General features: G+C 40.0%; 1 protein-coding gene and 1 long non-coding RNA gene across 2 annotated transcripts in view; one reads left to right on the top strand and one right to left on the bottom strand.

Moving 5' to 3' along the window:
• The window catches only part of LOC124851383, a 214563-nt gene that overhangs the window by 162660 nt on the left and 39267 nt on the right, over positions 1 to 12636 (bottom strand). The gene's annotated exons all lie outside the window — the stretch shown is intronic.
• ank2b (ankyrin 2b, neuronal) overlaps positions 1 to 12636 on the top strand; it is a 76436-nt gene that overhangs the window by 29802 nt on the left and 33998 nt on the right. The window contains exons 17-30 of the mRNA XM_047338993.1: positions 125 to 322; positions 800 to 898; positions 1081 to 1179; positions 1521 to 1619; positions 1854 to 1952; positions 2168 to 2240; positions 2471 to 2524; positions 4548 to 4689; positions 5048 to 5059; positions 5828 to 5915; positions 6566 to 6669; positions 7808 to 7846; positions 9860 to 10084; positions 11849 to 11947. Coding sequence (XP_047194949.1) covers positions 125 to 322; positions 800 to 898; positions 1081 to 1179; positions 1521 to 1619; positions 1854 to 1952; positions 2168 to 2240; positions 2471 to 2524; positions 4548 to 4689; positions 5048 to 5059; positions 5828 to 5915; positions 6566 to 6669; positions 7808 to 7846; positions 9860 to 10084; positions 11849 to 11947 — 1430 coding nt within the window. The remainder of the gene's footprint in view (positions 1 to 124; positions 323 to 799; positions 899 to 1080; positions 1180 to 1520; positions 1620 to 1853; positions 1953 to 2167; positions 2241 to 2470; positions 2525 to 4547; positions 4690 to 5047; positions 5060 to 5827; positions 5916 to 6565; positions 6670 to 7807; positions 7847 to 9859; positions 10085 to 11848; positions 11948 to 12636) is intronic.

Here is a 12636-nt window from a genome sequence, read left to right as displayed (position 1 = left end):
TAATAAAGTCATTGGAGAACCTAAAGTAAAACAAAGGCTGCTCATGATAGTTTTTGAACAACAAGCAGTCCTGTTGAACTTTAAGCCGTGACACCGCTTCCTCTCTCTTGTCCTCCTGAATCAGAACGGCTACACTCCTCTCCACATCGCTGCCAAGAAGAACCAGATGGAAATCGCCACAGTTCTGCTGCAGTACGGAGCCGAGACCAACATCCTGACCAAGCAGGGCGTCACCCCGCTCCATCTGGCCTCCCAGGAGGGCCACGCCGGCATGGCCGCCTTGCTCATGAGCAAGGGAGCCCCGGTCAACGTTTCCACCAAGGTATTGTAGTAACCTGCGTTGGTTTTGAATAATAATATGTCAATAATGTGTCAACATTGCAGAAATAATCAACCAAACAAAGCAAGTGTTTTGGGGGAAGTTGCATTAATATTATTTGTTCTGCTAGTATGACAAAGTATGAGCGTGTTTCACCCACAATATGTTATGATGCCTTACTTCTGTTAAAGCTACAGTATGTCTGAATACTACAGAATCATAACATACTATACATTACTGTACTTTTGATACACTCACAGCTTCAACACATTATTAACCTTTTAAATGTCAAAAACACAAGAAAGGATGGAGAGGACATGGTGGACTGTGAACATAGTAACTGGTGTGTGTGTGTGTGTGTGTGTGTGTGTGTGTGTGTGTGTGTGTGTGTGTGTGTGTGTGTGTGTGTGTGTGTGTGTGTGTGTGTGTGTGTGTGTGTGTGTGTGTGTGTGTGTGTGTGTGTGTGTGTTCCTCATGCAGAGCGGCCTGACTGCCCTCCATCTGGCAGCCCAGGAAGACAAAGTGGCTGTTGCCGAGATCCTCGCCAAAAACGGCGCCAACCTCGACCAGCAGACCAAAGTATGAACAATCATACTGTTATTCATTTATTTCTGCACGTTGCTTCACACCTCCCGGTTACAACATCCTATTATTCAAAGTCATCACGGAATTCTGCTGAAATGATCACCTTCACTAACAGTGTTGTATTTTGAGTCATCGGTGGTTGGTTACTTTAATCAGATTTGCTGTTGTTTTTGCAGTTGGGATACACTCCGCTGATTGTAGCGTGTCACTATGGTAACGTCAAGATGGTCAACTTCCTGCTGCAGAATGGAGCCGGTGTCAACGCCAAGACCAAGGTACTGAAGCCACAATCAGACGGTTGCAGTAGACATAGCAGCTTCATATGTGGCAGTTTACCATTCATAACTAAATACTGACTTTCTAGAAGTATCGAAAACAATTTGGGTTCTTCAACAATTATAGTAAAATGTAAATGTAAACAAAATCTAGCCACAGAAAGGGAGATGTCAGTGGAAATACTGGGATTTATGGTACCAGTAGATGTTAGCAGGTGTTAGCGGCCACCAGCGGATGTTAGGGACATAACTTCAGTTCTGCATAAAAATGGACAGAATGTATTTTTAATGTCTTGTTTATTTTTTTACATTTTGACATTGTTCTTTTTGTTCCCTCCCAGAATGGATACACTCCCCTTCACCAGGCGGCCCAGCAAGGCAACACACACATCATTAACGTTCTGCTGCAACACGGCGCCAAGCCCAACGCTATAACTGTGGTACGTAAACACTCGTCCATGCAAACACACGCACACACACGCACACACACACACACACACACACACACACACACACACACACACACACACACACACACACACACACACACACACACACACACACACACACACACACACACACACACACACAAACGCACACACACACACACACACACACACACACAGTTACTACAGGTCCACACATCTCATTTGTTTTTGTTTTGTTCTGTCAAGAATGGTAACACCGCTCTGGGTATTGCTCGGAGGCTGGGCTACATCTCTGTAGTGGACACGCTGAGGGTCGTCACGGAGGAGATCATCACCACCACCACGGTACGTTGCACACTACCACAATAACAAACTGACCTCAAACTAGAGTTAGATTTTATCTCTACGTCCTCATTCAATGATGCTCCGTCAATGGACAGATCACTCACTGAACACCGCTTTTCAAAGTATATAATTTGAAACTGTAAATCTGTGAATAAGGATAAATTGAGGGAGATGGTATGAACTGTGGCTAATGGGACCTGTTTTCCCGCTGCCAGACGGTGACAGAGAAACACAAGCTGAACGTGCCAGAGACCATGACTGAAGTGCTGGACGTCTCCGATGAAGAGGGTGAGTCCTGTTGCACACGTTGCTAACACTTGACACTACTTGCCCAGTGTGAGACATACACATGAAGTTACGTTAACAAGGAGAATTTGCAGCAGGTACAGAACAGAACAGAGCAAGAAGAGAGTGAATACATTCTCATTGGGTGATGTCTTTATGCAGCACATTTGAAATACAGCTTTGTAAGGTTAAGATTTCAGGAGGTAGTGAGTGACTGTGCTGTCCACCTTCAGCTTTGAAAACCATTGATGATGATGATATGTCAGACGACCCCATGGATTTTGAAGGTATTCAGCACGGTGCCTTGTGTGAGGACTTGCTGTGGTGATTTTACTGAGGACTGGGTGTAGTGTGTTGTGCATGAAGAAGGAGCCTGTAGTAACTGCTGTTTGTCTGGATGCAACAATACTAACTGCTCATATTCCATGGTATTGAGTTTTGGCTTCAAGTGTCTATAGTTTCCTGATATTTATTCAAAACATTCAACATTCAGGAGAATTACACGTATTTGCTGTTTCTACCGGGAGCGAGATGAGAAGATTGATTGTTTTTTGGGGAAGTCATATGGAGACAGCCCGGGCTAGTGAGACGTTAAAAACTCCTCTACTCAACTAGACTAAAAAACTACACTTGTTAGGGTTCTGCTACACTTAATAGCTCCACTCTTTAAGATAAATCAAGAGAGAAAACATGGTTAACCAGAGCTAAACTGGCAAAAACAATAGCAAAAACTAATCCCTGACAGGCTTTACCCACAGTGTCACTTCAAAATGTATTTCTAACCCCACAAGAATACACCTGGGAGGAAATGCTGATTCTCTAGAATAAAATCCCCACCTCGCCTGAGCTCAGGCTCTGCCCTTGAAAGCTGAATCAAGTGGGTGTTTGCATTAGCTGTTGCAAGATTCATTTAATGCCATAGCCCGCAGATTTTTATGTAAACAAATCTGGCGAATTTGTAATTGGGGTATTTTAATGGCATATTATCCTTTTCTTGCATTTCGAATACAAGAGTGACCTACTTTAGGGGGACAGCTGGGAAGCTCAGTCAGGGTGAAATGTCAGATGTTCTGCTTGCTGAAATACACCACAATAAGTCAGTTAATTATATTTTTTATTCAGGAATTTACCGTATCTCCTTCTTACACTATTCCCACTCCTGGTAGCCTGTATATTATTGGCATCAGAACAAAATTCCGAAGTCAGCAACAACCGCTGCATTTACTAAAGTATCACATGGCTTCCACCTCGCACCTCTCAGGCCTTTGTCGCCACGCCACCATCAACATTAATGAAATCAAGTTTCATCAAGTCATTATCCTATAATTATTAGATCATTTACTACAGGTAGTTTCACATTATTATAAGAAATTCATGGGCTTTTTAGACAAGAATGAATCAAGAACTAAAAGTGTGTTTGAATATTCACCTCATTGTGTTTTGAATTTGATTGAAATTGTTAAATTGGTGAAAAGTAAATATTGTCAATTGCTGGTGGTAAGATAATCACATTGAAATATATTGTATATTACTTTCATTTAAATATAGTAGTATATCACTTTAAAGTTTACAACACACTATAAATGTTTGTATACCAAAAAGTTGCTTTGGATGTTTGTTGCACATGGTCTGAGAGTGGAAGTCTTCATTTGCTGTTGAAGCCCACATGGCGATGATTAACCTGCTTCTAAAGTGATGCTGCCCCCTGCTGTACAGTAGTGGAACAGCAGTAGAGCTTTCACAGTATCACTATGATACAAGGCCATAGAGGATGTTTCCCTAACATGCATCTGTTTGGTGTGAGACGACAGAAGGAAGACAAGGGGGGAAAATGCAGTTTCCTGTTATTATGCACAGACTAGATTGAAAACTTGTGACAATAGTAAATCATAGTAATCCTGGCTGCAGCATTCTCTAGAAATATTAGAACCTAAATGATACATAGCCTAAAAAGTTAAATGGTTCATTCTGTTTGAAGAACTTAGTTTGCTCAACTTAGCAGACTCCATGTGTTGCAATGCGTGCAAATAAACCTCGTAAGTCGACGTTGCGTTAAGGTTAGTTTTTCAAATTGTAAATTTAAGAATGAATATTTACACGCAACTGTTTTAAGTAAGGGGTGAAAAGTGTATATAAACAAAGAGCACTCTCTCATTTAAGAGGAGATGACATTTAGCTGCAGTTCTGACAAGCTTCAGATGAAGCTTCCAGTATTTTAGTCATCGTTAGTATCCTATTTTCTCTCGACTCTTTCTAAGCTAAAGTGTTTTCATATGTTCCCCTAATGAGCTTGTTCCCCTCTGTCCCAAGGCGACGACACGATGACAGGCGATGGGGGGGAGTATCTGAGGGCCGAGGACCTCAGGGAGCTCGGAGACGACTCGCTTCCCGGGCAGTACCTGGATGGAATGAACTACCTCCGCTTCAGCCTGGAGGGAGGACGCACTGACAGGTACCATATAACCCCCGGCACCTTTAACTGGGCTAATTCAAGCAAGCGTAATAATCCAGTTTGATTTTCCTCTGCTCCGTGTAACAATTAATTGTGTCGTGTGTTTCCATACTGGCTGTTGTTGTTTGTTCACTTTTTCCCAACATATGAACAACATATCTGTTCCTGTCTAATTACTTTGGATGCTGTTTCTAACTTTATCAGGAACCAGTGTGTGTGTATCATAGTGTACTGACAAAACTTTTCCTATAAACCTAACAACTAACTGTCTGTATTTGTATGTGTGTGTCTGTGTGTGTGTTATGCAACCTCTCCTGCTCATACTTCATCGTTGGTGTCCCCTGTCATGCCTCCATAGTCGAATTCAAAGGTATGTGCTGACACTGGCCTCATATCTGGCCTTTAGAAATCCTCAGCACTAGGGTAGTAACCAGTTTAACCATCTTTCCGGGGCTGGGTATTGACCTCAGAGTGATTTCTAGTTTCTTGTTTATTCTCTATAAGTCATATTTCCTCGTTAATCTTAATATTTAAATGTCTCCCCTAGCCTCTCTGATTTCTGCATCGTTCCTGTGAGGCTGCTTGTGTTAAAACAACACAAGAGCACAACCTAGCTGTAGTTTTAGCATTTAAATTTCACATTTCTTGAACAATACCCAGCCCTAAATCAATTAATTTGTAATGAATCCTCTCATTTAATCACTTTGTTGTTCCTAAAGTGACATTCATTCATGTTATGAGACCCAGGGCAGGAAAGTAACTCGTTTGTTGGTCGGGTTTTTCCCCCTATGGACATGTATAATTATTTCTGAAACTGTAAATGAGTTTCAGAGTGTACTGTGAAGCAATCAATCAAGTTTTATTTGTATAGTCCATATTCACAAATCACAACTTGTCTCATAGGGTGACATCCTCTGCCCTTAACCCTCAACAAGAGTAAGGAAAAGCTACCAAAATAAACCCATAGAACAGAGGAAAGAAATGTAGAGACCTCAAAGAGAGCCACGTGTGAGGGATCCCTCAGAAGTGCAATAGATGCCACATTACTTTCCTGCCCTGCTGTGATCTCTGTTAATGTCACGACCACCGAGCGTCAGTGGCTTCACTGCTTTCTTCTCCTTCTTCTTCTCTGCTGCAGTTCAGACAGGTCCTTCACCCCCACCCACCAAAGCTACTACTCCCCTAAACATGAAGGCATGATGGAGGAGATGCTCACCAGCCACCAGGTACGGTATGATCATCATGACATATCAGGTCTCTGACATAATGCTGTTTGTATCAGTTATGGAAAGTATATTTTATCAACTACTGTGCTTAAATCTTTCCACTTTCCACTTGTGTTTTTCAATTTATAGGAATATGTTGTACTTTTTACTACAAAACATATGACTAGTTTATAAAACACAATATTATGTTTTAGATCAAACTACCTGTCACTATATAAATCAGTTAAAATGATCTCCAGCTCAACGACATTCAGTACTGCTTACATGTATAAGAATATACTGCCTCTTTGCTGATCTTTTATATTTTTGTTAACAATTCTGTACCTTAATTTTAGTAATAATTCGATGTTCTTATCATGGAGTATTTCTATATTGTGGTATTAATACACTTACTAAAGTAAATGATGTGAATTGTAATACTTTACTTTACTTGATTAGCATTAAGGTGTGAAAGACCCAAGAGATTGAACAGGTTTTACCCTTGGTTTAGAACTACTGTGATTTGTAATAGAGTGGTCTCCTCACCTGCCTTTGACTTCGGGCTTCACCTGATTGACTGAGAATTTTCCTCTTATAAGGTCAAACTTTGAGGTCGTTGTTTTTGGTTAATATTTCTACAATATTTCTAATATTTCTTTGTTGGATTCCAGGTTACATCACTTGCCAGGGAGAATGACAAGGATTCATACAGACTGAGCTGGGGAACAGAGAACCTGGACAATGTGGCGTTATCCTCCAGCCCCATCCACTCTGGGTAGGTACAGTCCGACTGGAGAAACCAAATAATACAAACCTTATCTTCTCACATATTGAAGTATGTGGTCAGTGGGTGAAATGTGTCAAGTGATGCCAATTAGGATCCTGAAACATTCATGAATAGGAATAAACAATTAATCCATTTTTATCAGAGTTCTGATAGCAGAGCTGTTTCAAGTGTTTAATCACATTTGATTACAGTATTTCTGAATTGGGGAAATCACTTCAATTTCAGTTGTGTTTTATGAACGGAAGCTCTTCTCTCACTTGGCAGCTGCTGGAAATATACTGAACGACTGCAGTCAAGATATTTGCATATTTCTATTTTGTAACGAGTCCTGACTTTTGTAATTTTATCTTTAATCCGCCTAAAATCTTTTGATTGTGTTCTGGTTTTATAAATCTGTAAACATCAGTGATGAAATGACAAGAAAGACTAGAATTTGGACTTTTCTATATTTCCACTGAATTTGAAAACTGTTTATCTCTTTTAATATTCCTATTATTGAACCCAAAAGTATACACAAGAGATTCATGAGTCAGGCACAATCTGGAGTCTGCACATAGCGTAGCTCATGGCATAAAGCAGCCTGGGCTATAGATTGAAAAAGAGGCTTAACCAAAGTACAGGGTGGACGCATGAACTATTGTTTGTCAAGAAATAGTTTCAGGATGTTACTCCCCCTGAAACCACAAGTTGATTTTACATTTCTGATCATGTTGAGTTAACGAAAACTTACAAATTAGTACTTTAAATGAATCAATGAGCTTTAAGTGTATTCTTTACCTTTTGACAGAGCCAGGCTTGAGGTTTCCCCTGTATCAGCATATGATAAGCTAGGCTAATCACATCCAAAGTATTGGATATCGATCTTTTGTTTTACGCAACAAAGTGAAACAAGATATATTGTCAATGAAAACGAATCACACATCTGTTAAATTAGCTCACAATTTTGCAATAATGTTTTTGTGGTTCTTGCTAAACATACCTTGTAGAAGTAGTCAAATTTCCTCTTTTTTTTATTCTGACTGTGTCATGTCTGCTCTGTTTTTCCTCTCCGGGGTCCTCTCTCTCTCTCTTCTTCTGTCTGGTTAACTTTTTATTCCTCTCTGTCTGATCTGGTTGTTGTTTTTAGCCACTCCTCTCCGTGCCATGATCATGGAGACCACAGCAGGTGACCTTCTGCACCTTGGTTATATCATTGTCCTCCTCCTCATCTTCATCATTCTCTTCCTCCCCTCACAGTGTGCTCTCCTGGTGGAGAGGTGTTTATGTGTGTTACTGTCCTTAACCGATCCTGCCTTGTATGTCTTTCAATTGGGTTCAGCCAGCCACACATATATCATTTTATGGGATATGGCAAGTTAAAGGTCCACCTGTAGGAATTAGCGACATCTATTGGTGAACTTGCAAAGTACTGAATATCCTGAATGCCCCCTTTCTAGAGCCATGCTGTGTCCGAAATCACCCACTCATTCCCTATTCCCTACTTCATTATATAGTGATTTCTATATGGAGGACTGCTCTGCTCTTATTTATATTTAAAGGACAGGGGCTGTTCCTGCTGCCCTCGCTCCACTCATCTCTCCACCACGAGTGCAATGCATGATGGTATATATTGTTTGCCCAGTGACCATCGGTTGTACACTACTTTTCCTGATGCATTGTGGGAAACAATGAGTCCAATATATAGGGTATAGAAACTTCACTAAACATTCGGACACCACTACAAAATGGCAAACTCACTATATAGTGAGTGATTTAGGACACAGCCCCACTGGTTTGTCCATGCTGGGCCGCTGTAGAAACATGGCGGCGCAGCATGGTCGACTCTCAACTCCAGACGGATGGTATAAAGGGCTCAGTCAAAGAAAACAAGAATACGATTCTTAGCTTCAGATGTTTATACACTGATTATATTATGTGTCTGCCAATAGATTCCCCTTAGTGATACGCCTTGAGCTTTGAAGAAAAACCAACCATACATTGTGAATATCTGCTAAGAAACGCTTACGGTACAGCTCCTAGAAACACATGAGATGTCAAAAGGCAGTGAAAGAGTGGGACACATTTGTTGAAGGGGTTATATGTAAGTTTTGCTCGAGCTACACAGCAAATGTTTGCTGTTTGTTACCAGTTCAGCAGAAACTTTGCAAGTTTTGCATCAAACTTCTCCAGCGTTGAAAATCAATGCCAGTGTTGAATCTTCTTTGCCTCTGCTGAAGTTTATTACTTTCTGATCCCTAAGTTACTTTCCAGTCTGGCCCATGGAGGGCGTTTTTTAACTTCCTGTCTTGTAAACGTTACCAGATAGAAAACCCTGTATAGCGGCAGAGAAAACTTACATATAGCACCTTTAATTTCACTCAGTGTCTTGTGAATTGTACATTTCCACTAACATACCTACCAGGAGTTGAGTGAGATTCAGCATATTTTGCCAAAAACAGGACAATCACCTCATTAAACGGAGCGTGGCTTGAAAAGGTCATTTTACTGTCTTATTTCCTCGCCATGCACAAGATAAGCACTGAAAGCACAGCAGAGGAGGACAACAGTCTTTGTCTCCTAACACTTTTACTGGTTGTGTTGCTGAATTCAATAACACGTTTGTCACTTATGTGTGTTTCATGTCACTTACGTGTTTTAATCATTGTTGTGTTTGCTTGATTGAAGCCAATTGGCCATTGAATTGAAGACACATTATGGTATCATACTGGAATGTAATCCTCATCACACCCACACCTGCCCGCCACTCAGATCCATGTGCATACAGTATTCGCCTCTTTGCATGGAGAGTGGAGTCTCAAGCTATGAATTGAACAAATGGGAATGCGGTTCGATTGTCTTGTCCATTCAGTGTTGAGAAAACAGACACCAACATATTTAAAAAACCTATAAACCTGATGTTGCCAGGATAGTTTTAAAGTCCATCCATTTGCTTTTTATGGGGCGTTCAACTGTGTGGCACCATCTTCAATAGCAGATCAAATTTGTAATGCAACAGCAGATGATTAAACATTTCCTTTTTACTCAACCACCTCAGGCACTTTTATCCCTCAGACTTTTTACTTTTGAGATGCTGCTAGTGCAATCGACCAACATGGCTTTAGTGTCTACTTTCTCATCACTTCATGGGCATTATAATATTTGTTTTCAATTTGTGGAACTACTTCCTGTTCCACCGCAGCTTCCTGGTCAGCTTCATGGTGGATGCCAGGGGTGGAGCCATGCGCGGCTGCCGACATAATGGCCTGCGCATCATCATCCCGCCCAGGAAGTGCAGCGCGCCCACACGGGTGACGTGTCGGCTGGTGAAGAGGCACCGTCTGGCCACCATGCCCCCGATGGTTGAGGGTGAAGGCCTGGCCAGCAGGATCATCGAGGTGGGGCCCTCCGGAGCCCAGTTCCTCGGGTAAGGCTACAGTTGACGCGTTCATTCATTCCATCGTTATGATGAAGTTGAAGAGAGTTAGTTGAACTGAAAATATCAAATCTGTAGACAGCAGCAGGTAAATATAATGATTCTAAATGAAGATGTTGCATCACTTCAAGGGTTACCATTACTAGGAAGTGGTTAAAAGCAGAAATACCTACAGCTGATGATTGGATTGATATAATTTATTATATCTTTAACAAGGAAAGGATTAAGTATATTACACCGATATGACCATCATTTACGTTAATTCGATTTTTATTTTATGTTTTGTGTCAGATCAGGTACAACTTGGATAATATCAAGAGCCATTTCATATTTTAATACATGTATTATTGTATATTGTGCAGGTCCAGAACTGAATCTGTGATATGTTTTAATTCAGTTTGCAATGTTTTCGTTACAAATGTCTAATACTGAAAATACAGATAAAAGGGGCATTTGTGTCCTAGAAGAATGTGTAATTTATATATTTGGGCCATGTGCAATTTCTATAGAAAAAAAATATTTAAAGAGAGAATGAAAAAAAAAAGATGTAGCATCATTTCAGGACTAATTAGTGATATTTCTGGAAAAATCACTGCATCTACAGCGTTACATTTTCTATGTCTTGACAACGATGGAAATAGTCAAATTAAATTAAAATTGTATTTCTATCAGTAGGCCATGCATGTCCAGTGTAAGAGAGATGTTTAGTTACTAGTTAGAGTCACTACTACCTCTACCGTCAGGCCGTTGATTGAGCTGTGTCCTGTTAAATAAGAAGCTTTCAACTTGCTGCCCTTTTTCTTTCAGATTAATTTCCTCCCCCTGCGTCTGCCTTACTAAAACTGTCTCTGTATCTGCTCTTGCTTTCTCCCAGCGCCAGGAATCGGTTAATCTTTGCTCTTCCGCATGTCCTATTTTCTTTCATTACAGCTGCAGTCTAACTCGTTTCAACCTTATCCCATAATGCAAAAGCCTTTCTAATTAACTCCACCTCCACTATATTGCACCATGATTGATTTGATATGTTGCCTCAAATTCTGCCCTAAGCTGATAATATTAGAGATATTATTGTGTATATAATATATATTTATATGTTATGTCTGAGGATTTGCTCAGTGCAGTCCATAAACTGTTAAATACAAAGTTAGATAAAAACATGCTCACTTTACCTAATGATGATTGGTCCTCCTAAGAATGTAAATGGTCACTTTTTTTTTTTGGCAAGAGCGTGATAACACAGTGACCGTACCTACTGTATAGTCGCACCTGCAGAAATGTAATTTCTCAACTTAGAATATTTGAGCTTATGTAGAGATCTAGTGTGTTCAAAATTGATTAAATTACGAAATTCTAAAATAAAAAAATTTAATTTGGAAACATTTAATAAATGTATAAAACTTGTACCCGTTATTGTGAAATTGTATTTAATCCTGTTTCTTTTCACAATAATGGAATGTAATAGAAACTAGCCAATCATTGGCTCTCCCCTGTTTGTCTTAATTTGGTTATTTAAGTGATTAACATTCTAGAAGGAAATAAAACTAAACTTATTTTAACTATAAGAAAAATTATATTGAGAAGAAACAGGATGAAATAACAATTCAAAGCAAACTACTTGGTTTTGGAATCTCATTTCTTTATTTGATTTTGGACACTGATTTTGGACCCCAAGGTTTCTATTCTGCACCCACCCGAAACATTGTGTGTGCTCTTTCTTCCTCACTGCTGCATATGGACGCTTGGTTGCTCACACAGTAAACTTCACCTCCCCACTGCCCCTCCACCTCTAAACGAGGGGGAGAGTTTGGTTAGCAGAATCCTCCAACTCGGTCCACCGGGGACAAAATTCCTCGGGTAGGGAGAAAAAAACCCACCAGTTTGCATATGAAACAATTCATGGATGCTCGTCTCAATGTTTTCCGTTAAACCCCTCCCATCCAATGTTATTTTATCCATACTCTATTGTGTTGACCTGCTTGTGCTATTGTCTTGCACCCGTCTTTATGCCATACTTAATCCCCTTTAGACATCACATTGCTGTAACTTTACTTTGCAGCTGTTCTTCTGCTTAGCCTTTTCCAATTCTGTGTTTATTTCTTTCTGCCTATTTTCTTGATAGATGTGCGTTTTTTTAGTTTTTGTGTGAAATTTAAATGGTTGAGTGGCCTATGAGTAACTTGGTGAAATGCATTGCATGTTGTGGTTTGATGGTTGGCTCAGTTTTTTACTTACAGTCTTATAAGTGTTAACCGGATACCAATTTCCTGAAATTCAAATGTTAAAAGATGTAAATCGCAATTTTGGAATGCAGGATGGTCCTGCCCACTCATAATTCTGATCAGTTTTCTTAGAATTCTCTCAGCTTTTACCTGGATAAGTACAATATCAAAGCACATTACAAAGCTTTACAAAACTACATGTAAATTCTATATATTGGAATTTCTCCAGCCAACATTTGGGGCAAGTACGAAGCTGCCAAGTGCTTGCTTTAAAATACTATATTATTAACATGTACTTAGGCCAAAAAACCATCTAAATATCAC

Source organism: Hippoglossus stenolepis, chromosome 23, assembly GCF_022539355.2.
Source record: "Hippoglossus stenolepis isolate QCI-W04-F060 chromosome 23, HSTE1.2, whole genome shotgun sequence".
In the NCBI taxonomy this organism is placed as follows: Eukaryota; Metazoa; Chordata; class Actinopteri; order Pleuronectiformes; family Pleuronectidae; genus Hippoglossus; species Hippoglossus stenolepis.
This window is presented reverse-complemented; position numbering and strand designations above follow the sequence as displayed.